Source organism: Mycotypha africana, assembly GCF_025528875.1.
Source record: "Mycotypha africana strain NRRL 2978 chromosome Unknown BDF20scaffold_2, whole genome shotgun sequence".
In the NCBI taxonomy this organism is placed as follows: domain Eukaryota; kingdom Fungi; phylum Mucoromycota; class Mucoromycetes; order Mucorales; family Mycotyphaceae; genus Mycotypha; species Mycotypha africana.
The window spans coordinates 59,690-85,555 of NW_026515726.1; the positions used below are offsets into that span (position 1 = coordinate 59,690).

The 25,866-nt window shown below is 38.4% G+C and overlaps 11 protein-coding genes across 11 annotated transcripts; 5 read left to right on the forward strand and 6 right to left on the reverse strand.

Moving 5' to 3' along the window:
• Nucleotides 1-365: 365 nt before the first annotated feature.
• On the forward strand, nt 366-1,834 carry BDF20DRAFT_904455 (ubiquitin carboxyl-terminal hydrolase; the record flags this gene model as incomplete). The annotated part of the gene is made up of 6 exons (XM_053083031.1): nt 366-375; nt 564-596; nt 670-763; nt 837-1,068; nt 1,158-1,625; nt 1,700-1,834. 6 exons carry the CDS (start codon nt 366-368, stop codon nt 1,832-1,834), a joined length of 972 nt encoding a protein of 323 aa, XP_052938617.1.
• A 1,074-nt stretch (nt 1,835-2,908) lies between these two features.
• Nucleotides 2,909-4,850, reverse strand: BDF20DRAFT_253705 (uncharacterized protein). The gene is made up of 2 exons (XM_053075008.1): nt 4,676-4,850; nt 2,909-4,499 (listed from the first exon to the last, which is right to left on the reverse strand). The coding sequence occupies exon 2, from the start codon at nt 4,489-4,491 to the stop codon at nt 3,049-3,051; it is 1,443 nt and encodes a 480-aa protein (XP_052938618.1). The 5' UTR covers nt 4,492-4,499; nt 4,676-4,850; the 3' UTR covers nt 2,909-3,048.
• BDF20DRAFT_904456 (H3 K56 histone acetylation protein RTT109) lies at nt 4,681-5,778 on the reverse strand (the record flags this gene model as incomplete). Its single annotated transcript, XM_053083032.1, has 1 exon — nt 4,681-5,778. One exon carries the CDS (start codon nt 5,776-5,778, stop codon nt 4,681-4,683), a length of 1,098 nt encoding a protein of 365 aa, XP_052938619.1.
• Nucleotides 5,779-5,874: 96 nt separating this feature from the next.
• Nucleotides 5,875-7,202, forward strand: BDF20DRAFT_253797 (uncharacterized protein). The gene is made up of 2 exons (XM_053075009.1): nt 5,875-7,013; nt 7,097-7,202. Exon 1 carries the CDS (start codon nt 6,208-6,210, stop codon nt 6,850-6,852), a length of 645 nt encoding a protein of 214 aa, XP_052938620.1. The 5' UTR covers nt 5,875-6,207; the 3' UTR covers nt 6,853-7,013; nt 7,097-7,202.
• Nucleotides 7,097-8,544, forward strand: BDF20DRAFT_849091 (translation elongation factor EF-1 alpha; the record flags this gene model as incomplete). Its single annotated transcript, XM_053079889.1, has 2 exons — nt 7,097-7,152; nt 7,220-8,544. Coding segments are annotated over 2 exons (1,379 nt in total), but the record flags the coding sequence as incomplete, so codon positions are not given.
• Nucleotides 8,545-10,476: 1,932 nt separating this feature from the next.
• BDF20DRAFT_909896 (uncharacterized protein) lies at nt 10,477-11,133 on the reverse strand (the record flags this gene model as incomplete). The annotated part of the gene is made up of 1 exon (XM_053083645.1): nt 10,477-11,133. One exon carries the CDS (start codon nt 11,131-11,133, stop codon nt 10,477-10,479), a length of 657 nt encoding a protein of 218 aa, XP_052938622.1.
• Nucleotides 11,134-13,636: 2,503 nt separating this feature from the next.
• Nucleotides 13,637-14,439, reverse strand: BDF20DRAFT_904459 (uncharacterized protein; the record flags this gene model as incomplete). The annotated part of the gene is made up of 6 exons (XM_053083033.1): nt 13,637-13,716; nt 13,787-13,850; nt 13,909-13,936; nt 14,011-14,111; nt 14,189-14,299; nt 14,377-14,439. 6 exons carry the CDS (start codon nt 14,437-14,439, stop codon nt 13,637-13,639), a joined length of 447 nt encoding a protein of 148 aa, XP_052938623.1.
• A 429-nt stretch (nt 14,440-14,868) lies between these two features.
• On the reverse strand, nt 14,869-15,852 carry BDF20DRAFT_909898 (uncharacterized protein; the record flags this gene model as incomplete). The annotated part of the gene is made up of 1 exon (XM_053083646.1): nt 14,869-15,852. One exon carries the CDS (start codon nt 15,850-15,852, stop codon nt 14,869-14,871), a length of 984 nt encoding a protein of 327 aa, XP_052938624.1.
• A 1,216-nt stretch (nt 15,853-17,068) lies between these two features.
• On the forward strand, nt 17,069-20,757 carry BDF20DRAFT_849116 (uncharacterized protein). Its single transcript, XM_053079890.1, has 8 exons — nt 17,069-17,747; nt 17,863-18,050; nt 18,139-18,168; nt 18,251-18,418; nt 18,522-18,762; nt 18,829-18,989; nt 19,067-20,528; nt 20,620-20,757. The coding sequence occupies exons 1-7, from the start codon at nt 17,128-17,130 to the stop codon at nt 20,377-20,379; spliced, it is 2,721 nt and encodes a 906-aa protein (XP_052938625.1). The 5' UTR covers nt 17,069-17,127; the 3' UTR covers nt 20,380-20,528; nt 20,620-20,757.
• Nucleotides 20,758-21,576: 819 nt separating this feature from the next.
• Nucleotides 21,577-22,706, reverse strand: BDF20DRAFT_814002 (fatty acid elongase; the record flags this gene model as incomplete). Its single annotated transcript, XM_053076932.1, has 4 exons — nt 21,577-21,942; nt 22,036-22,109; nt 22,175-22,486; nt 22,559-22,706. The coding sequence occupies 4 exons, from the start codon at nt 22,704-22,706 to the stop codon at nt 21,577-21,579; spliced, it is 900 nt and encodes a 299-aa protein (XP_052938626.1).
• Nucleotides 22,707-23,583: 877 nt separating this feature from the next.
• Nucleotides 23,584-25,290, forward strand: BDF20DRAFT_968857 (solanesyl pyrophosphate synthase; the record flags this gene model as incomplete). The annotated part of the gene is made up of 3 exons (XM_053084998.1): nt 23,584-24,681; nt 24,766-24,939; nt 25,012-25,290. The coding sequence occupies 3 exons, from the start codon at nt 23,584-23,586 to the stop codon at nt 25,171-25,173; spliced, it is 1,434 nt and encodes a 477-aa protein (XP_052938627.1). The 3' UTR covers nt 25,174-25,290.
• Nucleotides 25,291-25,866: the final 576 nt, after the last annotated feature.

The window sequence follows — 25,866 nt, forward strand, 5'->3', positions numbered from 1 at the left end:
CATTGTATTCTTCTTCTTCCGGTGAAACAATTTCAGAATCAGAAGAAGAGGAATTCTCCTGATAATCATCACTCTCTCGTTCACCAGATGTGCTATCAGAAGTATCGTCAGACTCTGTATATTTGGTCTTAATCACTTTTAATCTTGAAGACGCGGCCTCATTTGATAGTGTTCTGGCACGTGTTGGTCTCTCCCTCATACTTGCTGAGCTGTTGACACGAACTGATCCGGCACTTGAAGAAGTAGCAGATCTGCTCGTAGTTGATCCTGCAAGATCAGGTGTTTGACTACGTGTACGTGGTCGTCTTAGGGTCGCATTATCGTTATTTCGAGCGGATCTCGTCGAACGCTTTGTTATAGGTGGCATGATCTCAAGTAACTGAGTGGTGATCGTAATAAATTGATTTTTACAAAGGTTAAAAAATAGTTACAGGAACGCTCAGTGTACTATTTTATTTTTTTTTGTGCAACGCTGCTGCTGTATTTCAATAACTTGGTGCAGTACGTTTTCATTTTCGTTATACTTTAGCAGACATATTAAACGGTATTTTCAATGAGTGGAGCCGGTGATTGGTGTCTAATTGAAAGCGATCCTGGTAATTGTTTAAGCCAGAAACGCCATAACTTGTTATTACTGAAATAAATGCATTAACTTTTGTTCTTTGTAAGGTGTTTTCACCGAACTGATTTCGGGTATGGGCTGTCGAGGAGTGCAAATGGAAGAGATCTACAGCCTTGAACCAGAATTCACAGCTGACTTAGGGTACGATGAATAAATACCATGAGCCCCTCAAGTTAACTAAAGAAAAGTAACGTGTATCTTCGACCATTATTAGACCGATATACGGCTTAATCTTCTTATTCAAATGGCAAAACAAGCGTAGTGCCGAAAACACACATATTCCTGAAGCTAATGATTTCTCAGACCATGTTTTTTTCGCCAATCAAGTGATCAATAACGCATGTGCAACACAAGCTATATTATCCATTCTTCTGAACAGAGACGATATTGATATAGGAGAAGAACTACGCAACTTTAAAGCTTTCACAGCCGACTTCCCTCCTGAAGTACGTTTTCTTTAACCGTATGCAAAGGATTTGAGCGAAGAAAACGGCGACGTCTAATTCTATCTCCAATTACCTTGAAAATATGACAGATGAAAGGATTAGCTATCTCTAATAGTGACGTGATCCGAACGATGCATAACAGCTTCGCACGATCTGATCCGTTTGTCAATGACATGGTAGATCCAAACGCTGGAAAAGATCAAGATGTATACCATTTCATTGCCTTCACGCCTGTCAATGACGCTGTATATGAATTAGATGGATTAAGTAACGGGCCTGTCAATTTGGGACCTTGTGATGAAAATAATTGGATTACAAAGGCTAACGAAGCTATCAAACGCCGTATGGAAGCTTATGGTGAGGCAGAATTACATTTCAGTTTAATGGCATTAATTCGAGATAAAGTGGAACAAATGGAAGAACAGATTGAGGAAGCCGATGCAATTTTATTATCGTTGCCAGAAGATGATGTAGAGGCGAGAAGTAGGGTAATACAAGACCGTAGTATGTACGAGCAAATATTAGAACAGGAAAAAGATAAAAGGAAAAAATGGCATGTAAGTTCATACCTAAGATGACCAAGAGTTTCAGTATAATATAAGTACTGACAAGTACGCGTTCTTTTTCACAGAGAGAAAATGTGCTTAGAAAGCATAATTTCATACCTCTCATATACAATTTATTACGAAACCTTGCTGAAAAAGGTCAATTGGATGATCTCATTAAAACAGCAAAAGAAAAGGCTGTGAACAGAAGACAACAATAATCGATGGTATCCGCCGATACTATATATATAGCACCCTTCAATTTTGTCACTAATATGATTGTATAACTTCCTTAAGATTACAATGTTCATTTACTCCCACAATACTATACCTGAGATTATCAATAATTAGCATATTAGATTAGTTTATCTTATAGGAATTAAATATGCAGGTATAATTGGTATTTGTATTAAAAGTCATTTTTCTACAGGTAGTACTTATAAATGGGAGCTTATGATTTATCGTTCAAAAACGCCTTTTCGCATTTGCCGTGGATTACTAAACGATGGAATAACAACCAGCACTTTTTTTACTTCTTTCTTAGCAATTTTTTCTCCTTTGTTAGTTTTACAACCACATTCGCATGGCATACGAGGCACTACTTCCATTGGCTGTTGACAGAAACCATAGCTAGGTGAATATGGAAATATACGCTGAGAGTAGAACGCATTACTTTGATAATACTGATATTGTGCAAGAGGTGGTGGTGGATCTGTTGGACTCTTTGCATCATTTTTATCTTTTTTTCCCTTCTTCTTCGACGGTGATGTACCATTATCACGCTTTATATTGCAAAAGAAAGATGTTTGTTAAGGATTGCAATACTCCTGAAAGAAACGGATTTGCATTTGACTATAAGAGAGTCTTACTTTTATCAGTCGAAGTCCAAACGGATCGAGCCATATGTTGCTCATCAAAATCAACCAAAGTTCAGAGTTATAGTATTTCGATTAGGGGACAACAGATACTTATAAATCAACAGTTTATATAGGAATTGATGTTACATCAAAATCCATCTTTGACCATGAATGTCATATATGTTCGTGTCCCATATGTAACCTCTCTGTTTTTGTGGAACAGGTACATAGTTCACAGTGCGAAACGCGTAATGACCATTACTAAATTGATCCTTACAACGTTTTTTTCCCTTATATGGCCTCTTGCAGTCAGCAGTTGACCAATTTTACGTGTAATGCATCTACGTGGTGTCGTATTATATAAACCCGTCAAGTCGTAAGTGTAGAACTTTTGAAGTACGAAAACATTGTTTGATATTAAGATACTTAATTTAATAGTCGGAAGTTGACAACAATTAACATAAGATGAATAAGTGAGATAGAATTAGAAATATTTGATATTCATTAAGTAGTATGCTATATAGTAATGTAATACGAAACGTCGCTCCAAAAAATGTAGATGGAAGTAGAGAACCGAATTACAAGATGATACAATTTTTCTTTTTTGAAGGTTTGCGACCACCCTCAGCTGACTTATCTGTTGGTCCTACTGTTGCTGCTCTACCTTGACCATTAATAACAGCAGAGCTAGTTGTTGTGGGCTGTTGTTTACTTGGTGGAATAGGCGCAGTAACTGTGTCCTTTGCTTCATCTGATCCCTTTTTACCCGCAGTCTTCATGTGCAATTTGTCTTGTACAGTTTCACTTAATCTTCGACCTGAATTTGCAGCACCTGTAACAGCTGAGGTAATACCACCAGATAACCGGCGGACAGGATCGTATGCTTGGCCTTCCTCAACGTCACTGCCAACGACTGAACTACTATTGGTAGCTACAGCTGGAGGTGCACAATTAGGTGTACCGCCAATCAGCTCAGCAGGAATGGGGCGTCGTCCACTTCGTCCACTACTTCGACGACGACCATCTGAAATCCCTTGGGAAGTTGAGGAAGCGTTATGATCAATAGTATCAGTAGTACCCACGAAGCCGGTGGTGTTATTAGTAGTAACGGCTGCAGTATTCATAGGTTGCTTAACAGTGTCAGTAGGATGAACAGCACCAGTCGTACCAATAGGAGCAGCAACAGACCCGACAGGATTTGCACCAGTCGTAGTTGTATTTGCTGCATTAGCACCAATATTAGTTCCGTTAGCATTTATACCCCTTTCATTATTACTTTTAGAACTGTTGGCTGCAATTCCAGCAGCTCCAGCAGCTCCAGCAGCTCCAGCAGCTCCAGCAGCTCCAGCAGCACAGACAGCACCAACAGAACCCGCAGTATCAGCAGCAGTAATGCCAGTGTTAGCAGTACCTCCTGTATGCACTCCGGCGGAAGTGGCAACCTTAGGAATAGTAGCAGTTGTGCTTGCTTTGGTAGTATAGACTCCTGATTGAACATTGCTGGATACGCTTTTAATGATATTCTCTACGTTGACACTTCGGGAGGCAATAGCGCTTTGGATGCAGTGATTTACATTATCAGATAAAACTGTTGGTGGTTGTGTCTGAGAATTAAGACCATCGGTATCAGCTATGTTGACTGCGGCAACTGCAGCACCAGTAGGTGTGCCGCCTAAAGCACCAACACCAACTGGGCCTGCGGGAGGAATCTCATATTCAGTTGCTGTTGCAGAGTTGAGATCAGACGTGGGCATGTTGCTATCAGTTGATGCAACACCTTTATCACCTGCAGCCTGTCTAGTTGGCGGTGCATTGTTAACTGTATTACTCTCATCTTGTAATGCACCAGGCATAGTCGTGCTTTCACTTTTTGGGTCAGTACTACCCAACTTGCTCGTAGTTGTGTTCAAGTTTTCTTGATCTGGTACTGTGGAGGTGATTGGTTGGGGCTGTGTGATTGATTCAGTGCTACTAGCAGGTGTCTTTTTAGCACCTCTCTTTTTATTTCTTCGGCTGGGCATTTCAGTTTCTTTCGTTTATGAAAAAGATGTGGGAAAAAGCGAAAAAGAGACAAAAGACAGATGCAAATCCATTAAATTAATGCAATATGTTAGTACTTCATTGTTCAAAAAAAACATTCCATTGGGTTTGTTTCAAGGAGTGTCCCTCAAATTTTTATTATTATTGTTTCTACGATAATGCAACCTTGCTCAATGCTTTTTGCGTTTAATCAATCCAGTGGAAAGGACATTTACAGCCGGTCTCTTGTTCGTATTTTCGTCGGTTGTCTTCTTAGCGATAGAAGCGGATGTTGATTCTACTGGTGCTTTCGTGTTGACTACTATAGGCTTTAACTTGGGAAGTATCTCATTGATATCTCTCTTTGCTGTTTTACTGGACACTTTAGTAGCGTTCTCATTTTCGAAATTTAGAGACATGAATCTATTCCAAAAAACTGTAAAACTATCGCTATCTGTGTCATTTTCGTTGTCTTCGAAATCGCTGGTTTCATTCTCTTGTACATTCAGTTTCAGTTTGAAAAAGCCTGTTAATTTGCCTGACCCACATTCTTCGCCAATAGATAAGATATTGAAGAAATCTTTAACACTCATTTTTTCTTGCTCACCCTCTATATTTTTCAACAAACGGGATTTTGCATCATCTTCAAACTGTGGAATAGATGAAGCCGCGTCAGCTTCTGAATCAAAAGGGACACTATATTGCCACTTGATTGAAGTTGAGGGAGCCCATCCCCTTTTACGAGCACCTATTTCAATCAAAGCACTACTCGAATCCTCAATTCCCGGAATAAACCAAACGCCTTCACATTTACGTTTTACTTTGTTTAAGACATGAAGCCACCATGAAACCAACTCCCGGTCGGACAATATCTTTTTGTCTTCGTTATCAGCAGATTTTGCGAAAAGATATTGCGGCTGTGCTCTTGCGAAAACGAATACGCTTGTATTGCAAGGTAGACTGGTAATATATGCTTGGATGAGACGAGCGGTAAGGCCTTTATACTTTCTGTGCATCGAGTTAGTGTCGACTTTTGACACATAAACAATATTTTTGATCACTGAGTCAACATCTGTGAGCTTATATTCGTATGTTTCTAATCCACAAACAAAACCGCTGGCTGCAGTTGACACAAGTATCAATCGATGTCGACTAGACGTAGAACCTTTGTGCTGTTTGTATAGGGGTGTCGAGCATTCCGTAAATTTTGATTTGATATCATACACTTGAAAGGTTGTCAGAGGTACGATGCATTCAAGACAGTTCTTTAAGGTGGTTGCAAAGGACATTGTACAAAAACCATACCTTTGAATTGACAGCAGTGAGCAAACACGAACAAACAAATACTTTTTTTTGCATTTCATTTCTGGAACGAAAATTTGAGGACTCGTGACTTGCGTGCTTTTCCTAGAAATTCAAACAATTGAACGATCTCAACTTCAGACAGATTCCACGAAGAAACTATATAACATTTGTCTCTGGGGAAGTTTTTCATAACAGTTGACTATTGTACCTATGTCCAAACATCAAGAGAAAGAGGCTCAAGTTGTTTCCAGAAAAGACTTGTTCCGTAACGATGAATTCGACGAAGAGATTGATGAAGCTGAAACCGAAAAAATGGATGCTTTAATGCAGCAATTGATGGGCTTTGTTCAAGACGACAATAATGAAGAAGGTACAAAGAAACTTTATAAAGCCTAATTGCTTCGGATGCTGGAATGACTTCTTTTGTATTTCATGCCATAAAAAAAGATAGCTCAGAAGGAGAGGCTGCGGAGAAATCACCAGAAGAAGGCCTTACATTTCGTCTATTCGCCAGTCAGCCAATAACGAATGTTTCTATAGAAGCTGAAACGGATAATACAGATAACTTAGCAAAGTTAGTAGCTGAACAGCAAGTTTATGAATTCGACGAAACAGATCCTATATTCAAAGAGCAGGTGCAACAAGCAGCGGTGGATTACGATACTATTATTCGGCAATCAGCAGTACCGTATCCGGCCATGAAGTATCTCAATAAAATCATGCATATCTCACCGGAAGGAATAGTGTTGAGCAAGGTGAACCAAGCAGAAAAAGACAAAAAGAGGAAGCGAAAAAGCAAGAAGTGTCGAGCATTTGAAAAAGCTGTCAAAGAAGGAAAGATCAAAGTAGCGCCAAAGATGAGAAATCCATCAACACCCAATGGTTGGCCAGGATGGCCTGGAATCAAGACCAAAGTTGATATCATCAATTATCAAATGCCAAAATCAGGAGGTTATAGACAGAAAAAACCTGATTCTCGTGGTCTATATGATAAACCATTCAATAAGAAACCATTTCATACAAAGCACACATTAAAAAGTAGCAATAAACGACAATAAAAATGAATTTCGTTCGAGTGTAAAAGTGCTTCTGATTTTTTTGCTGCTGTCAAATGGTAGTCACGGCATTTCTGTTTGGGGCAGATTCAACGAACTATAAATAAAACTTTCACTGAGGCAGTGGTGAATCCTTCCCTTTTTAACAACTCCTAGTATATAAGGTAACTTTAACAGTTCCATCCATTGATCATTGTTAGGATAATCAATCCATCAATCATAGATATTAACTCTCTTCTCTAATTAGCAATGGGTAAGGAAAAGACTCACGTTAACGTCGTCGTTATTGGTCACGTCGATTCTGTAAGTTAATTAACAAATGTAATCGCTTCGATGAAATTCATGCTAATTCGCATCTTCAATTCGACAGGGTAAATCTACTACTACCGGTCACTTGATTTACAAGTGTGGTGGTATTGATAAGCGTACCATTGAAAAGTTTGAAAAGGAAGCCGCCGAACTCGGTAAGGGTTCCTTCAAGTACGCTTGGGTCCTTGATAAGCTTAAGGCCGAACGTGAACGTGGTATCACCATTGATATTGCTCTCTGGAAGTTCGAAACCCCCAAGTACCACGTTACCGTCATTGACGCTCCTGGTCATCGTGATTTCATCAAGAACATGATTACTGGTACTTCTCAAGCCGATTGTGGTATTCTTATTATCGCTGCCGGTACTGGTGAATTCGAAGCTGGTATCTCCAAGGATGGTCAAACCCGTGAACACGCTCTTCTTGCCTTTACCCTTGGTGTCCGTCAATTGATTGTTGCTATCAACAAGATGGATACTACCAAGTGGTCCGAAGCTCGTTATAACGAAATCGTCAAGGAAGTCTCTTCCTTCATCAAGAAGATCGGTTTCAACCCCAAGTCTGTTCCCTTCGTCCCCATCTCTGGCTGGCACGGTGATAACATGTTGGATGAATCCAACAACATGCCCTGGTTCAAGGGATGGACCAAGGAAACCAAGGCCGGTTCCAAGACCGGTAAGACTCTCCTTGAAGCCATTGATGCTATTGATCCTCCTACTCGTCCCGTTGATAAGCCTCTCCGTCTTCCTCTTCAAGATGTCTACAAGATCGGTGGTATTGGTACTGTCCCCGTCGGTCGTGTCGAAACTGGTGTCATCAAGGCCGGTATGGTTGTCACTTTCGCTCCCGCTAACGTCACCACTGAAGTTAAGTCCGTCGAAATGCATCACGAAACCCTCACTGAAGGTCTTCCCGGTGACAACGTCGGTTTCAACGTCAAGAACGTTTCCGTCAAGGATATCCGTCGTGGTAACGTCTGTTCTGACTCCAAGAATGACCCTGCTAAGGAATCTGGTTCCTTCACCGCTCAAGTCATTATCTTGAACCACCCTGGTCAAATCTCTGCTGGTTACGCTCCTGTCCTCGATTGTCACACTGCTCACATTGCTTGTAAGTTCGCTGAACTCGTTGAAAAGATCGATCGTCGTTCCGGTAAGAAGCTTGAAGATGCTCCCAAGTTCGTCAAGTCCGGTGACTCTGCTATCGTCAAGATGATTCCCTCCAAGCCCATGTGTGTTGAAGCTTACACTGACTATCCTCCTCTTGGTCGTTTCGCTGTCCGTGATATGCGTCAAACCGTCGCTGTCGGTGTCATCAAGGCTGTTGAAAAGGTCGATAAGGCCGGTAAGGTCACCAAGGCCGCTACTAAGGCTGGTAAGAAATAAATAACTTCTTCAGTTTAGCCCATTGTTACTTATATACAGGAAAAGCCTCAGATTATTTCTCGTGCTTTTGGAATAAAATGTTATGTAATCTAAACAAATATAAAATCTGTGGAGTCTTTTTTGTGAAAGAGGTGTTTGTGGTACGAGGTTGTCAGCGATGAACTTGAGATTGAAAGAAATTCAAATCTTCAGGCTGTATTTTACCATGTTTCTATTAGACGTGATATCAATGTATTAAAATCACATGAGAGACCAGGATAATGTATGAGTAGTAACAGCCCCTTTTCCTGCAGTGACATTCTTATGACCCCTAATCCATCGTACCTTCATATATAAAGGTCGGCTTCTGTAATTCAATCGATAGTCATTACTTTTTTTGTTCCTGAAAGTGCATGTTTCGGAAAGCTTATCACAGCAATTGCATAGTTATATTGATTAACAATAACAATAATTTGAGAAACTTACCGTTGTTGGTTAAGTGTGGCAGAATAACCTAATTTACTGTAATAAGCGATATTTTTCTTCAAAAAGATATTTACGGCTTGAATCAGAATCTCGCTCTATTCATAAGAAATTGATAAAACTGGAAACCAGTTTCTGCAAAGAATGTAACCAACCATTAAGCTCCAAAGGCTTGTCAGCGAAGGCTCGTGGTCGTAACAATTTGTGTGTGGGCTGTAATAGGTAAATATCCTTCAGATTTGTAAGTTAGAATCTATCTTTTCTGAGGATCGATTTTCTACAATTTGCTCAGCACCTTTCAAAACGTTTCAAAAATTGTTCGGACCGTATAAGCATGATTCTCTGATGAAACTGAGTATAAAGTTATTGTTGGCACAAGATCCGCACATCACGCAGACATTTATCAGCAGTACTACAAATCCTGCTGCAATGAATAGTGCCTCCTCTTTACAGAAATTGGGAGCGCTTTACAAAGCTGCCACTGATATATACCCGGGTTTAATAAGACTGCATCAACGCTTATATCCCGACAAAGACGATGTTACTGATGAGCAGGTTATCTTTGCTCGAAGAGCAACTAGTTTTCGTCATACAACCATGCAGGTAAAATTCACAAGATATTTCTGTTAATGGAACTCAAGTCTGCTATCTACCGTGTATTCTCTTTAATTCATATGCTTCATTTCTAGATCACTTAGTGCAGCTTTTGTTTACAGACCACTGCATTTTCTTCGATCAACCATAGCATGACTTTATTTAATAATTGTTAAAGGGATTGAACTAATGATATGTACTCGTTATACAATCCAAAATGTTACAGCGACCAACTAGAATTTTTAAACTAACCATGCTGAGAATATCGTCTAATAACATTAACTCTATACAGCAAAAAAAAAAAAAAAAAAAAAAAAAAAACCAACCAAAAACAAAAAGAATTTTTTTTTGCCGATCATGATGTAAACAATTTACTGATCTACTATATAACAGTGTATGCTTTATGTGTTCCAAATAATTATTACACTTGGAAAAACAGAAGATTTTTTCTAAAGCCTGATGACCTGTTGAGTGTCGCTTACCACTGTAGAAAACAACGCATGTTTTAAAAAGCAAAAGTACGGTAGCTTCAGCGTACATTCTTATAAGCAAGCAACATTGCTTTGGGAAAGAAACGCGCGATGCTCACACAAACAGTCTTTTTTTTTTTTCTTCAAACACTCCTTTCACGACATTCGAACAAGAATAACATAAGGAAAGAACATTAGCATTATACACGTTTCTTTCAGAAATTCATAATAGATGGTAGTAACATCAATAAAAATGAGACTCTGTCAATAAATGTACTGTTTGTGCCGAATTAAAAATATGATTAATTTCATCATTATTGGTATATTATGAGTAAAGAAAAAAATAAATAAAAACGTTTTCAATACAGATATTATGCTCAATCGAATCTTAGCATAACTATAGAAACATCACGGGTAAAATGGCAAACTATTTCTCCTTGCATTTTTCTTTGTGATGTCATCAGTGCAACTGTCATCTCTCTCCAGATCATTGTTATAGCTGTCGAAGCTACTTGTCGTTATTGTGTCGACTGCAGTAAAAGGAGAAGGAGAAGGAAGAGAAATGTCTTCTCGCTTAAACGACTGCAGTCTTAGCCTTTTACTCTGATAATTTGTTGTTAAATTGGTTAGATACAAGGGACTCATATTAGTGGTATCGACCGAGAGATTAGGACGTTTTCTCTTTCCAAGCTTCTGTTCTTCGACGGTGCGTTGTTTAGGTCGAGTATTGTCAGCAGGCAATTCAGTTTTTTGTGAAATTGTTGTGATTGATGTAGTACTTGTGAAAGGTTTTGGACGCTGCTGTTCTTGTTTTTGTTTGGATTCCTTTTGTAATTGAACGAAACTAATGGAAAGCGCTACGATGAACTTCTCTTTAGCATAGTGTTCAAAGATATCGTAGAAAGGGCCACTCCTGTCATAGTCTGAATGAGAATAAGTGTAAATGATACGCTGAGGTTGAGTACAAAAGTGGACACGACGGAAGTCGGGCGATCTTCTTTTTTTACTGGAAAGTGATTGTACAAGACAAGATGTGCGGTTTGGTATATTAGTGTTTGTAACCATCAGGATGATGTTTCGTTGTGAGAGAATAATCAGCGTATAATGGGTTTGTAATTAAAAAAAAGAAAAAGGTATTGAAGTTTTTGTGCTTTATTGAATAGGCTTTTTATATGGTTTGGTGGCATCCAACAACCAGCCCCTTAGGTATACTTCCTAAAAGACAGATAAAAATAGTAAAACTTTTCTTTCTTTTGCTAGAACTTGACAATTAAAATAACTTAATGTAAAATTGGCGGGCAAGAATGTTTCTTTGTCATTTTAGGAGTAGTGCAGTGGTATAATTTAAGATATTATGTATGAAGTAAATAATTAATTGAGGTAAAAATAGCTCCTTACAGCCTTAAGTTACTACATAAAAGGTGGCTATTTTTGTTGTTTAAGTGATCATACAAAACTTTCAATAGGAGTGAGTTTATCCAAGGAGCTAATTCAATTCTTATCTCTCATGAAATTGCCAGATAACTTTTTAGGATGCTGAGAAAACGCTGTCTTCGTTTTTATTACAGTGTATACCAGCAGTGCTGAATAAAGTTTTAACTAAACGAACTGCTTGGTTCCCAAACTTTTGCAGTTATACAGAATATCCGAACCTATGCATAGTTTTATGCATTTCTGTAGAGAATCTGCATAACAAGCGTTCATACCTTTCCCAAAGGTAGGATATTTTTAGAATAACAAAGTTTCTCTAAACCCTTACAGCTTTGCAATGTGCGTATATATGCTTCTACATTATTGTTATTTATGGAAAGTATGCCAAGCTTCTGAAAACGTTTAAATGATATGCATTAACAATGCTCAACTCCCATTGCCATAGCAATGAGTCAAAGTTATAGCGTCATTATACCAAGTGCCAAGATTAGTACAATTCAAGATTATAGAAACACTGAGGTGATGTGTGTGTGCATGCCATTGCAAAAAGCCACTTGCGCTTCAACGATCATTGGTTGAGCATAACGTATCTAACTTGCTGTACCTTGCTGATCCTTCTTCCTAATTTTACAATTTGACGATCTCTGTTGAACAATTCTTTATTTTGAAAGTTAGAAACCATCATAACTGAATATTGCTCGACTAAATATTAGTAACTAGCATTAAAATGATTAGGTTAAGTCTATGTAACATACGCTGTGTATCCTAATGTTCTGATAAATGAAATGAAAAAGGTAGCGCTGCATTACTAACAATCAAGGACTTTATTTAGATATAACCACATATGTCTACGAAAGAAAATTTAAAGTAAATGATGCGATTTAAAATAGCTCGCTTGATTCTGTTGCTCCTATATTCTGTGGAACGAAGAGAAGCTGTTTGATGAAGTAAAGGTACTGAATGGTTTTGAAGGACGCTGCGTAGGTGACTTGGTAATCTTTGAAGTACCGGCATAGATCTCTTGTGAATAAACATATCTGGGCCTATCACAACTATATATCAGATACTCAGTGAATGCTGTGGTCTATCTGTCACTGTTGATAAAGCGAATCCTTGTCGATGTCTACAACATAGAATTTACAATTAGAGAATGTCTGAGGTTTGTTGAACAAATAACGTTCCCTAATAGTGAAGCTAAGGAACAATATAAAATGATAAATTACTAAAGTAGCTGGAGTAATATATGATGGAAGTTGTCTGTATAATTTTGAGACGTTTGACCTCGAAATTATTGCTAAAAGTATGTTTAACAACACGCATCAGCTGTGCGCATAGATAATCATTTTTCTAATTCCCTCTAGCATTACTGCAAGACTGAGAATTTGGCACTCTCGTTGTCAGTAAGGGCATCATATTTCTCTTGCTAATTTATAAACTATTAAAATAAGTGTAAAGCAACTCATTACATGTATAGATCTGCTGTGGATCTAGTATTTGTTTAATGTAGTTCAAAGTCTTTCTCTTTTCAGCAACTATACAATGCCTTGCCTATGTAGAAGCAAGTCTAAATTAGTCTGACGTACGAACAGCACATTTACGTTAGATGCTCGGCCTTGTTTATATAGTTTTTTTCTTCATCTTCTTAGCATTTACCGTGTTACTACTCCGTAGAAATGATTCCTAGAGCTTACAATAGTCCTTCTTTGTTGTTTTTGTTCTAATATTAGAAGGAAAACGCCAGATTTCGAAGTTATAATTTCAAAATCTTATCTTTCGGGATTAAAACCAACGAAAATCCAGCAAATAGTCATTATAGACAAAGTAAACAACATTTCCTTAATACTTCAAATGCTGTTGAATGCATTTGAATAGTAGAAAAGGGTTGCTCAAAGCTCGGATTCGTAGGTGTAAATGCGTAGGCAGGAACGTCTTATTTTCAAGAGGTACATAAATGTTATACATGTCCATGCATCGGTAATTGGAAACTCACCATAAGTTCATGGATGCTATTTTATTTCGTCAGGATATAGTAAGGTATCCTGGGTAAAACTTAGATCGATGCGCTGACTGTTGGTATCATGGGCTTTTCCAGCATTCTCTTTTATAGATACAGCAAAAATTGAAGTGGTATGAATTTTTACGCAAAATCAGCACTGTCACCGTCTCTGACATTTTGATATCCTCCACTGGGAAACGCACCTGGTGCTTCTGACCAACCTGTGTTGACAAATTTGTGTCAGTTCTTTCAATATCAAAGATAATCATAAATGAATCATTTAAACATTACTTTGCATACCCATGGAATCTCCTCGTTCTTTCAGATTATTGATACCGGAATAAACAGTTAAAGGCTAGAATAGAGTATTAGCAAGAATTGTACATACAACTGATATTGGTACATTTACGAACCTTGATGAATAAACTTATGACAGTAAAGCTAAGATCGACATGGAAAACTTTGTCAACGAGGCAAACCACAACTGTAGCTACACAATATCATGCAATACTTACAATTTAGCAAATCCAAAACCACTCTCCTCTTGAGGATTTCCGCCGTGTAAATATAGCCAAATCAAATCCAAAAAAATACTGACAGCAAGAACTGCTGTTAACTGAGCATTTTAAAGTAGTTTGTGAGTAACCCAATAAGTGTAGCAGTATGTTCTCATGATTCCTTGCTATAACTCACAGTTTTTAAAGGTGAGGTCGACTCACGATAATTATAAGCCCAAATGCCAAAAAAGAAGATTGGAATGTTGTATGTGGGATTGGAAGCAAGTGCGCCTAACAAAGAAAGACCCTACAACATGTTTGAAAAAGTTTGTTAAAGGGACATACAAAATATAACAGAGCAACATAAATTCAAAGCGAGTATACCAAATGTAGTCCCAAAAGGCTTGCTAAATTAGCTTGTTGAAATGTATTTCGTATAGCCTCCATCGTTTAATCCCAAGTTAAAACAAAAACGTTACAGAGAACCGACGAAGCTTTAACTGTAATTTATGAGCCCCGCCCAACTTTTTTATTGTTGTGAAAAAAATGTTCCTGAATACTGAACTGAAATCCGATCAATGTTGAAAAACAATCCTATCAGTCGCTGTCCTTTTTTGCATATACATTCATATTTACAAGCATATATTCGAGAAGCTAACGTACATGATGTCATTAAGGTAGACAAGCAAAATAACAAACGGTTAGATATAAAGTTTCGAGCATAGGGTAAGGAAACAAAAAAAGAAAGGGGCATAGAGTAATGAGATACAGCTTTAAACATAACAACTAAGGTTTAAGCTATCGATACAGCGGGCAACGGGTATTTTCTAAATTGTTTGAAGAAAGTGAAGTTAATGACGTTCCATGGTAAGAACGTTACTTTCGTTTACGAAGCGTCATCCTATGGGTAGCCCTTGATTCCGTAGCTACATTTTTAAGGGCATGGCTTTCCGTATCACGTGTATCACGTTTATCACGGTTATCATTACGTGATATTGTTGTTGTAGTATCTGTAGCTGAAAAATCTTGGTCCTCAGATATACTACTTGTATCTGTTCTGCCGCTCGGCTTGTTACTGCTTGTCTCGTGGTCGATAACAGTGGTTGAACTTACAGAGAAGGAGCCGGCTTCCAAGTCAGCCAATTCGATAACGCCGTCAGATACGTCAACGGGCGATAGCTCAGAGGCAACTGATAAAAGATCTAGTGAGCTTCGACGATAAAACAGAAATTCATTTGAAGATAGCAGTTCCGATGATTTAGACGATGAGAGCCCACTGCTTTCCGTATGGTTACTGTCAGTTGCAGTATATGTCTTTGTTTGTTCGGTTGAAGATTCTGAAGAGTGAGAAAGTTCTTTTTTGATCTCTCTTGAGATGTGCGATGAGTTGCTGATTTTGCTTTTGTTGCTGATCATACTTTTGTCAGACTTTTTGTTGAAGATCGCATTAAAGCCGGGATCAAAGGCTTCCAGACTGAAGTTTTCAAACGAAGAAAAAATGGCATCCATATAGGCGGGATAAGTCTTCTCTCTCCGTAGTAATGTTGTCTCTTTCACAAATTTCTCATAGTATAGTTTGTTGTCTTCCGATCGGAACCGTTTAAGTGGTCGATCTACCAGATGACTGCTCTCGAGTAAAAAGGCATGTTGACGTGCATTATTTTCTTCAACTTTGCTCTCACTTTGGGTCTGTGGGGGCTTGTTGATCTTTTCTGTTGCCACGGTTGTAGAAGTGGTTGCGAGGCTTGTTGTGGATGTTGTTGTAGAGGCTGTTGAAAAGGTTGTAATACTTTTGGATTTTGTTGAATTACTTCCTTGAACGACTGTTTTCCGTTTTGAAGAGCCCCGTTTCGGTGGCATTCTAATGTAAGAGAAAAAGTTGAATAATGGAAGAGATAAAGAAAGCAAAAAAGTTATATTATGCTCCGTAGTCACTGTTCGAATCCTGTTCCTGGCTTCTATCCATATTCGGGAATCGCTTCCATTTTTCCAATGTTGATTTGCGCTCTGTGTTAAAAATTTCGACTGTAAAATCAGTGGCAGCTCACTCAGTTTGAAGTAAAATACCCCTTTCTATCAGTCAGTATCATTTAGACAGTGATTATAGCAGTAATTCCTCAACATAATTGGATTGAGGGAATTTTCTTCACGAGCGAGCATATCCAGCAGTGGGTAACTTCATAAAAACAATTGGCAGCTGAGAGTCGTTAAGGAGGAATCGCAGACAATTCCCCAGTGCATAATTGCGTTTATTGATTTTGCTTGTAGAATGAAACCTCTATACCATGTGTAAGTTGAAACTGAACAGTTTTTTTGTTGAGTTGATTGGTCAATCAACCTTCTCTTTAAGGTATGTCCTCTGCAAATCCCATATTCAATAAAATAATATTATCTGATTAAGTATAAAAGGCATGTATATATTAAGAGCAGAGGCTGGTTCTTGAAGGCCTTGCTTCAATGATTGAAGTCCCACTCATAGAGAAAAGTGAAACCAATTGTCGTTCATTATTTATAAAACGCGGGACTCCTTTTTTTAGAAAAGAACAACAGCCAACCAAACCCCACCACCCCGTTGTCCTAACGAATTTAGGAAGTTTATGAGGATCGGATCTCACCCGTAAATACCTACAGTTGCTACTGGCTGAATCAGAGATGGAGAACCACGGATTCTCAGTTTCCTAAAGTATACTCATCCACTTTTCCTATGAACCGTCTTGGATGCCTGACTTAGCTTTGAAATAGCATAGTACAGGATGCTAAAAGTTACTGCGAGGATTTGAATTGCCTAGTTTGTAAAGCCATTCCTCATGCAATATTCTTTCATCTTCCCTTTATAGTAACCTTTACAGCAATTTTTGGAAACAATGACAACTGAGCGGCGCTTCCAAAAAAGAGACAAAACTACAGAGAGAGATTGCGTTGACGAAAGCATTTAGAAATCCTGGAGTCTCGACTCAAACCAATATAAATTTTCATTTATTTCTACGAAATAGATACGCTATATAGACCTTTTCTTTTTCTCTTCTTCCTCTTTTAGAGCTTTTCTTTTTTTTTTCTTTTTTTTTTTTTTTTTTGCACCTCTTCTTCTATTGAACTATAACACATATTCATTATCTATTTTCTTGAAAAAAGAAAATGATAATTAAATACGTTTTTGCTACATTATCACTATGCCTAATCACATTATCCGAGGCATACTTTTATGTGCCCGATTTCATGGCTAACTTGCCTTTCAAAGGTGGCATGTCAGCAGCACAAAAAGATAAATCGCTCATCCTGTTTGGTGGCGAAAATGCAACAACAACTTACACGAATGACTTGTATCAATTGACACGAGTCGCAGATACTTTTACATGGCAAACACTCAGTCAACAAAACGCACCTCCGGGAAATGTTTACGGCCAAGCGATCATCACAAAGGATAATAAGAACATGTTCCTTATGGGCGGCATGACGAATACAACGAACAATCAAATTATACCACTACAATATTACCAATATTCTTTTGATTCGAGCTCTTGGTCACCTGCAATCACCAATGGCAACACTTCAATCGATCCTAAAGGCATTCCTCTCAATAGAAAATTATTTAGTGCGACTTACGACGGTTCAAGCAAAGTTTATATTTATGGTGGCGCATTGAATGAAACTGCCATTTTTTCAGACTTTTGGATGATGGATTTAAATACAAAAAAATTCACTCCGTTGCCTTCACCTAATATTCCACGATATGCACATACGGCTTCCTACCTTAGGTAAGAAGAGACCAGCGATGACTAACGTGGATTGGTCTTGAATTTTTTTAGGCTAAAATTGCTCTGTAATTGGCATCCTTTATTTGACGTCCGTGCACTATGGTTACACCGATAGTAATGGACAGCTTGTCATTATTGGTGGTGTAGCCCAAGTGAATCAAAGCGGGCAGATAGGAAACATCCTCGCGCCGATGAACCAAATCTATGTCTATGATACAAAATCAAATCAATGGGACCTTAAAGTGGCAAATGGTACTAATAAAGTACTTCCATCAACAAGAACCGCACATAATGCTATCGTCAGTAAGTTAAAAAGTCGGCTAGTGTAACTTTTGCTGGCAGAATCCACATCATATTGACTCTTCTGCATTATTTCTTCCCTTTTCCATAGCTGAAGATGATCGAATCATCATTTTTGGAGGTTAGTTTTTCACTTTTCGGTATTGACTACTATTTTTGGCAATGGCCCTTTTGACACAACAAATTTTTCATTATTACAACAGGTGATAACGGTGCTGCACAAAGAGGAAGAGCCTACCTTAACGCTGTAGGAATACTTGACACAAAGACTTGGACTTGGACGACTCCAGCGGTGAAAGGTATTCCACCCTCACGACGATCTTATGCATCTGCAGGTTTGATAGATAACAGATATCTCACAGTTGCTTTTGGTAAGTGAAGAAAGCCGAAATTATTCAGCTACTGGTCCTATCAAAAATACCCAGCCATGTGTTAAGTAAAACTTTTTTTTGGTCTTTAATTAAAAAAATTTAGGTTCTTCTTTAAATTCTTATTACAACGACGTCAATGTTTTTGACATTGAGAAAAAGGCCTGGCTTCAATCATTCGAACCTCAAGTGAGAGAACGCCATAGAAAATTATCTGGAGGAGTAATTGCAGGCATCGTTATTGCTTGTGTTGTACTTGCTGTCATTTTCATATTCTTGATTTGGAGATTCCAAGGCTTCTTTGGATGGCTTATCAAGCGTATTCATCGCGATATATGGCAACCTCGGTAAGAGCGTGTTCACTATGAATTTGTCAGTATCTATACTGACCTTTTTCCTTATTGTTTCCTCAGTACGGGTGAGCCTATGTGGGCAGAGACAGCACGTATTATCTTCCAGATTATTCTGTTGTTCATTTTTGCGGTCTTCCTTGCCTTCGTTATTCGCCAAGCTATTCATAGCCCGCATGTGACGCAGACGATTGAAGAAAGTGTTGCTGAAGTTCAAGTTCCCGGTAAGTGGGGTGCTGTTACTGGGTCCTATTACAAAAATAATTCATTTTATGACTAATCCCCTGATGATGTGCATTAGACGTTAGATTCTGTTTCGATGGTTATCCCGAGTATTCCACCCAGGATATGAGAAGTGTAGGTGTCACTTGCCAAACGGACAATGGCTATTCCTGCAGTAAATTCATCCAGCCTTTGAACATGTCAGTATTCCAGCCCACATTTGCCGATAATCTGGGCTCTGTCCATTGCTATTTATTCAGAGCGCCGAACGATTTTGTATTAACTTCTACTTCAGGCGCGAACAATGGATCGAGATTGATTTTCACTTTCTGGGGCGATCAGAGTATCAATTATGGTCGCGTTCACACTTCAGTATACCCCAAGACAATGGATCCCAATTCTGTTATTTACGGCATTAACGATGGTCTTCCCACGTTAATGGCCGAAAGTGAAGTTTTGAACTGGCAAGTGAATGAACGAAACGATATCCAAGCAACAAATGTATTTACGGTAGAGCCCTTCACCTACAGCGCTCTCGCTTACAATCTCATTGAGCATCGGTACTTACAGGAGGTATCATGGAATTACGTTGGTTTCTTGCCTATTTTCAATATCACTCCAGAAATTGAGACCTACTTCAGGCAAGAGGCAGAAAATCCAAACTATGCAAACACCCATCAAGATCTAGGCGTCATGGCTGTTTTCCCCAATCGTTTCATCACCACTGTTGAGAGAGAAGTTAAAATGTACACCTTAGTCAACGCCCTTGGCTTTGTAGGTGGTATTTTCGGTTTACTTGTCGCAGTTCAGACATGGCTTTTTGGATATCGTCCTCGCTCACCATGGGGCGTCATCCAAAGATGGTCTGTGGGTGACATGAAGCGTTCACTCCTCCGGGGTCTTCAATCAAAGTTCAAAATCAGTGAGTCTGGCGTGCCTCTCGTACATCCTGTCCACCATCGGTTCAGCGTGACCAACATAAATAACGCAAGCGAATATAACGAACCCGAAACACAAAGAATCAATCGTGTTGAGGAACGTATGCAAATGTTAGAAATGCTCTTCAAGGCGTACTATGTTGATGACGAAGTGTTTAGATCTTTAGACGACGCTAATAGAGCTGAGCATTACAACAATAACAACCAACGAGGAGGAAACTCGTATCCACCACCTAGCTTTAAGAACGATGTTGCTCCTAGGTCTGAAAAGATGACTGCTGAAGACACTTATTCAACAACCACAAGTGCTACTATTTTAAATCGTGCCGCTCCTCCTTCCTTTAGTAGATGTGATACAGGAGATAGTTCTGCATCTCATAACCCGCTCACCCAACATTATCAGCACGCCCCACCTTACCAACCTTCAACGAATTTTCAAATGAAGGACTTTTAATCTGGAGGAAGTCCAAATCTATCTATTAACATATAAAAATACAGTCATTTCAGAAAGTAAAGTCGCTGATTTTATCTTCAAGAATGATGTCGATTAATATAAAAATAAAGTCGTTCTATGTTCATTTTTCCTTGTCGCTTAGTAATTATCTAATGACATTCATGGTTGAAAAAAAAAAAAAGTGAGTTGAAAGGTCAGGTACAAAAGCCCAATTTCTGCTTCTATGGTACAAATACTTACGCTCAAAAACATACACGTCTGGCTATTATTGACTATGCTGGCCTTTCCGCATCTCCGAATGACAGGCGAAAATTTCTCAACACGTAACCCATATCAAAGAAATTGCCATTGACTATGGTAAATCAACTGAGATCTTAGCATACCCCATAAGAATATATAAGGGTTTTACAATGATCTCATCATTTATAATTTTTCAAAGTTTGAATCTTGTTACAAAAATATTCATCTGACCGCACTCCAGTTTCCCGGATAGCGAAAGTGAGACAATGAAGAAAGACGCTCTATTTTCTGAAATAGCTGTATGTACCTTTCAAAGCAACTTTCTATCTACAGAACGCTTTATATAACTTATATTCCAAGAGGAAGAATCTCTATGTTATAGTAACAAAATGCTAAATTTGAAAATTGAAAATCTTAGCATGTGTAAAACACTCTTTCTTGAATCAATCTTTTTATGGTCAAATAAGAATTCCATGCGGTAAAAAGTTCTATATGTAGTAGTGCTACGGTTCTCATTGAAGCAACACTTGCTCAACTCTAAAATCCGGTCGCACACAATAAGATTCATTGGATAACACATGCCCTGAACCCATTCAGAGTTTATAGTCAGAAATCCGGAATGAAGATTTAACCTTTTTACTTTTTTCGCGTTTTTCCCTTTAATCAAGCACGGCAAATCATGTGAAAAAAAGTATCTCTAGAAAAAGAAAGAAAAAAAACTTTTAATGAAAGATAAATTATGATAGAATGGAAAATTTGGTAAAACACCATCTAACGGATCGTTCTAAGAATACAAATACAGATAGAAAAGAAGATGCTAAAAGGAATTAAAAGAATATGAATGTGGAAGAGATGAGCTATTATAACGATATAGAAATGAAGCCAAGAAAAGCCGAATTTCAAGTAAAAATTCTACCACTTCCTACTTGATTGTGCATTCCAATGACAGTAAATTTCTTAGATTTTTTTACTCTTGGTCTTCATTTGATCCTTCTTACTAGCTGCAATTGCCTTCTTCTTATTATAAGTGATTCTATAAAAGTTGATGAATAAGAAGAGATAGGAAGTCAAGATAGCACAACCAAAAGCAGCAGCGCTTTCAGTTCCAGCACAGTCACCGAAATTGGGCAAGGATTTGGCGTATGTGAAGGCAAAGTAAGAATAGGTGCAACTGTAGATGACAACGAGATCAATAACGAATTGAATAATCTGCATGGTTGTAAGATATTGCTTCCACCAAATTCTAGCTCCAGAGGCAGTACGGAAGTAGTAATAATACATAAGCACGTGCACTGCCAAGTTGAGAGTGATAGGAACCCAGGACTATAGACAATCACCAAAGTACATGTAAATATACACACAGATACACATCAATATTTCCCTTTCTCTTCTTCTTCTCGTCACTCGTGTACTTACCACAGTAGTTCTGCCAACCAATTGAGTATAACATAAAGCCATCGTCATGCTGTGATGGAAATAGTGCAAGAATTCTAATATAAAACAAGCATTAATCATCAGATCTCCTCACTGAATCAAAGAAATGATGGATCTTTACCGAGCTTCTTCTTTTTGAGCACCAAAAATACAGTATCGATAAGTTCATACCACTTGACCAAGTAATTCAAATAGTACAGCAACTCTAATTCTTGTGTCCAAGCATCTTCAGAACAAATAGTATAGTACAAACCTTTGTTGATCAATTTAGGGGCAAGTTGTTCGACCAAGAGAGCCAAGAGAACAAAGGAGATGATCGTCAAGAAGGCATTATGAAGTTGGAAGAAGAACTTGCATTTGACAGGAGACGCGTTCTTGAGTAAGTATTGACCACCAAATATAACCACAAAGTAAGTAACACAACCAATAATCACTATATAATAGCAAAATTGAGCTTTTTTTTGCACAAATCAGGGCCCTATGAGGCATGAGTTCAATTTTTTACCTTCGTTCAGAGTGGAAAGAGGTGTGACTCCTTGAACAAAATGAAAGTCCTTGGCAGAATGACCCACGATCTTGCTAAAGACAAGGTCAAAATAATCAAACAGATAAATACCAAAAGGTCTTTCCACACTGAACTGCAGCTTGGACATATCTTTTTTTCCTTTTATACAAAAAAAACCAACGAAAAAGAAAAAAGGGGACAGGAATTTAAAAAAAAATTGTGATTTCTTTTATACGAAAGGAAAAAATTCAGCCGATTTTTTTTTTCCCTTTTCTTTGCCCGTGGAGGCGTTTTGAAGCTCCGAACATTTTAAGATTAAAACGATATTGCTTTGCTCTCCCTAAGAGAAGAACAAAAACAAAGGTGCAAGGGGTAATGGATAGAGGTACCGCGTTGACCTTCTGAATTGTTAATCTGCGTGTAGAGGCTAATGTAAGCGCGATCTTTGCTCTACTAAGTATCGCTGATCGGGTCTATTTCAGAACGTATCCCATTCGGTACTCTGTTGCGCTCACAATCGCCATGTTGAAGGACTCAATCTTCTTTTTTTTTTTCCGCAGTGATGTATGATGGCCATCAAGTTGTTTTCTATTATCCAAATGCTTCTTGTCATGCAGCGGATGGCAATCATGCCGAATAAGGGCATTGTCAAGATGAATACCACGGCGGTTTACGAATTGCACGTTCTTTTATCGAGCAGCTTCGGAACATTCCCTGATCATGACAGTCTGTTTCTTTCTGCAACACTAAATAAACAAATAAACTAACTGTCTATCAATTTTGAGGTAAATCAATCAGTACAACAAGGTTTTTTCTTTTTTTGTAACTGAGATCAAGAATCATTCAACATTAAAGTAAATCAAGCCCAGCTCCAGCGAAGGAATGCAAAATTGTCCCTTGTCTTTCTTTTTTTAATCTGGAGAAAAACCGGATTTTTGAGGCGTAACTCATCATTTTAACCCACCTCTCTTAATTATATATCTCTACTTCAACAAACATTACACAGCTCAAACATATACATTAGCATGCTACGCCAATCAAGAACAAAGCTTAACAGAATACTCTTGAACAAATATAAATATCCAGCTCCTATCGTGAACCTACATACCACACGAGTGACTTTGACTTCCGCTAGTAAGGATGCAGAGATCTTGCCATTCAGTAAATTAGCACAGGGCCTCAATGATTTGCGGTCTACCGTTTTACAAGCAACACCTTTTAAAAATGTAGCAAAACCAGCCTCAATACCTTTCACCGGAAAAGCAGAAAGCTGGGACCAAGCATTAAGTGAAGCACAAAGCCTAGTAGAAAAAGCAGAGGAGGAAAAGGAGGATGAACGTATCATCGATCCCGCAAAATTAGTAGGAGACAATTTGAAAGAGATTAAAGAAAACATCACAAAGCTGCTAGGGAGCACCCATCCTCATCTCAACAAAGTGGCGCGCCATTATTTCAGTGGGGAGGGCAAACATGTGAGACCATTGTTGATACTACTGATAGCTCAAGCAACCAGTGTGACAGACAAGAGGAGACCGACAGCACCTGCTAATTTCACAACAATAGATACACCCATTTCTACAGGCTTAAAAAACATTGTAACAAATGAAACATTCAACCACAAAATGCACTATACCCCTCACGTAACAGATCAGGGCTGTACTATTTTACCAACACAAAGACGGTTGGCTGAAATAACCGAAATGATTCATACAGCCTCATTGTTGCACGATGACGTGATTGATGCCTCTATGACTCGTAGAAGCCTTCCATCTGTGAATGCATCTTTCGGAAACAAAATGGCGATATTAGGTGGTGATTTCTTACTAGCGAGGGCTTCACTGGCTTTAGCGCGTCTTAGAAATGCGGAGTGTACCGAGTTGATGACCACTTGTGTAGCTAATTTGGTAGAAGGCGAATTTATGCAGCTGAAAAATGTAAAGAAAGGCACTGCTGGACGAAGTGAAAAATCAAACACATTTGAACATTATTTAGAGAAAAGTTATATGAAAACTGGGAGCCTTATCGCTCAAAGTTGTAAATCATCGGCTGTATTAGGAGGTTGCACAAAGGAAGTAGCGTCAATTGCATTTGATTTCGGTAGAAACTTGGGCCTTGCTTTTCAGGTATTACATCAGACAACAGAAAAAAAAATTTCGTGTATGCTCTCAAGTCTATGTGTTCATCGTCAGAGAACCTTCTTTTGTTAGTTAATCGACGATATGCTTGATTTTACAATTACTGCTGCGGAATTAGGTAAACCAGCAGCCGCTGATTTAAAGTTAGGGTTGGCCACAGCGCCCGTCTTGTTCGCTTGGGAGGAATACCCTGAACTGGAACCTATGATGAAAAGAAAATTTTCAAATAAGGGTGATGTTGAAAAGGTAATACAAAGGAAGCAACCCTTAAGAATTTAAATTTCCGTTTTTGCTGAACTGTTCTTACTATTTTAATAGGCCAGAGATCTCGTGTATCAGAGCGATGGACTAAAAAAAACTCTAGAACTGGCCACACATTATTGCAATCTAGCCAAAGAAGCGTTATATAAACTGCCTCCGTCAGATGCTAGGTCTGCCTTGGTACAAATTACAAACAAATTACTGACAAGAAGGTCATAAGAAAAAAACTTGCAGTCCCATATCGCTTATATAATACCCTCTAATAGAGTGAATAAAACAATGAATAAAATAGCCAAATCTCGAAGGGTCGTTTTTGGCTAGTGTATTTTTGCCCAGAAAAATTTGAATGAGGGGTTTATTTTTTTTTATTTTTTTTTTTTTTTTGATAATCTCGATCTCATCCTTCTTTTTTTCTTTTTTTTCCTTAACATTTTTTGTTAATCCTTTTCTTTCCGTTTTTCTTTATAAACATTTCTTTTTATCTGAAAGGAGACCTCTCTTATCGCCTTTCCGTTTACTTTCTACTACATCTTTTTTTTAATCCTTAGCTGATTTCCTCGGACTGCGCTATATCTCAGTCCGTCCTTGCACATCACGACTTCAGAAACAAGACTAGTCAATAGCTTATATAACCGAAGAGGCTTCCCTCCTTGGCTTTCCTGAGACCGGTTAACATATTCTCTTTCTTTCCCTTGAAAGCATCTTATTTGGTAGCTAAAAGCCGCTCCTCTTTTGTAACCCCCACCGCATCTTCAAAAAGCACTTACGACACCCTTTCTTTCACAATCAAAACTTGAAGGAAGGAAAGAGGTGTTAACCCTTCATTTGCATCTTAGAAACACACACACACACACACACACACACACACACTCACACAAGCCCATTTCAATCCACAACACTTTTAATATTACA

Bases quoted from the DNA above. Each gene is read 5' to 3' on its own strand.
- BDF20DRAFT_253705 (XM_053075008.1), bottom strand. From the start codon at position 4,491: ATGCCCAGCCGAAGAAATAAAAAGAGAGGTGCTAAAAAGACACCTGCT.
- BDF20DRAFT_253797 (XM_053075009.1), top strand. From the start codon at position 6,208: ATGACTTCTTTTGTATTTCATGCCATAAAAAAAGATAGCTCAGAAGGA.
- BDF20DRAFT_849116 (XM_053079890.1), top strand. From the start codon at position 17,128: ATGATAATTAAATACGTTTTTGCTACATTATCACTATGCCTAATCACA. The intron at 18,051-18,138 runs GTAAGTTAAAAA...CCTTTTCCATAG, and splicing joins CGCACATAATGCTATCGTCA to CTGAAGATGATCGAATCATC. The intron at 18,990-19,066 runs GTAAGTGGGGTG...GATGTGCATTAG, and splicing joins TGCTGAAGTTCAAGTTCCCG to ACGTTAGATTCTGTTTCGAT.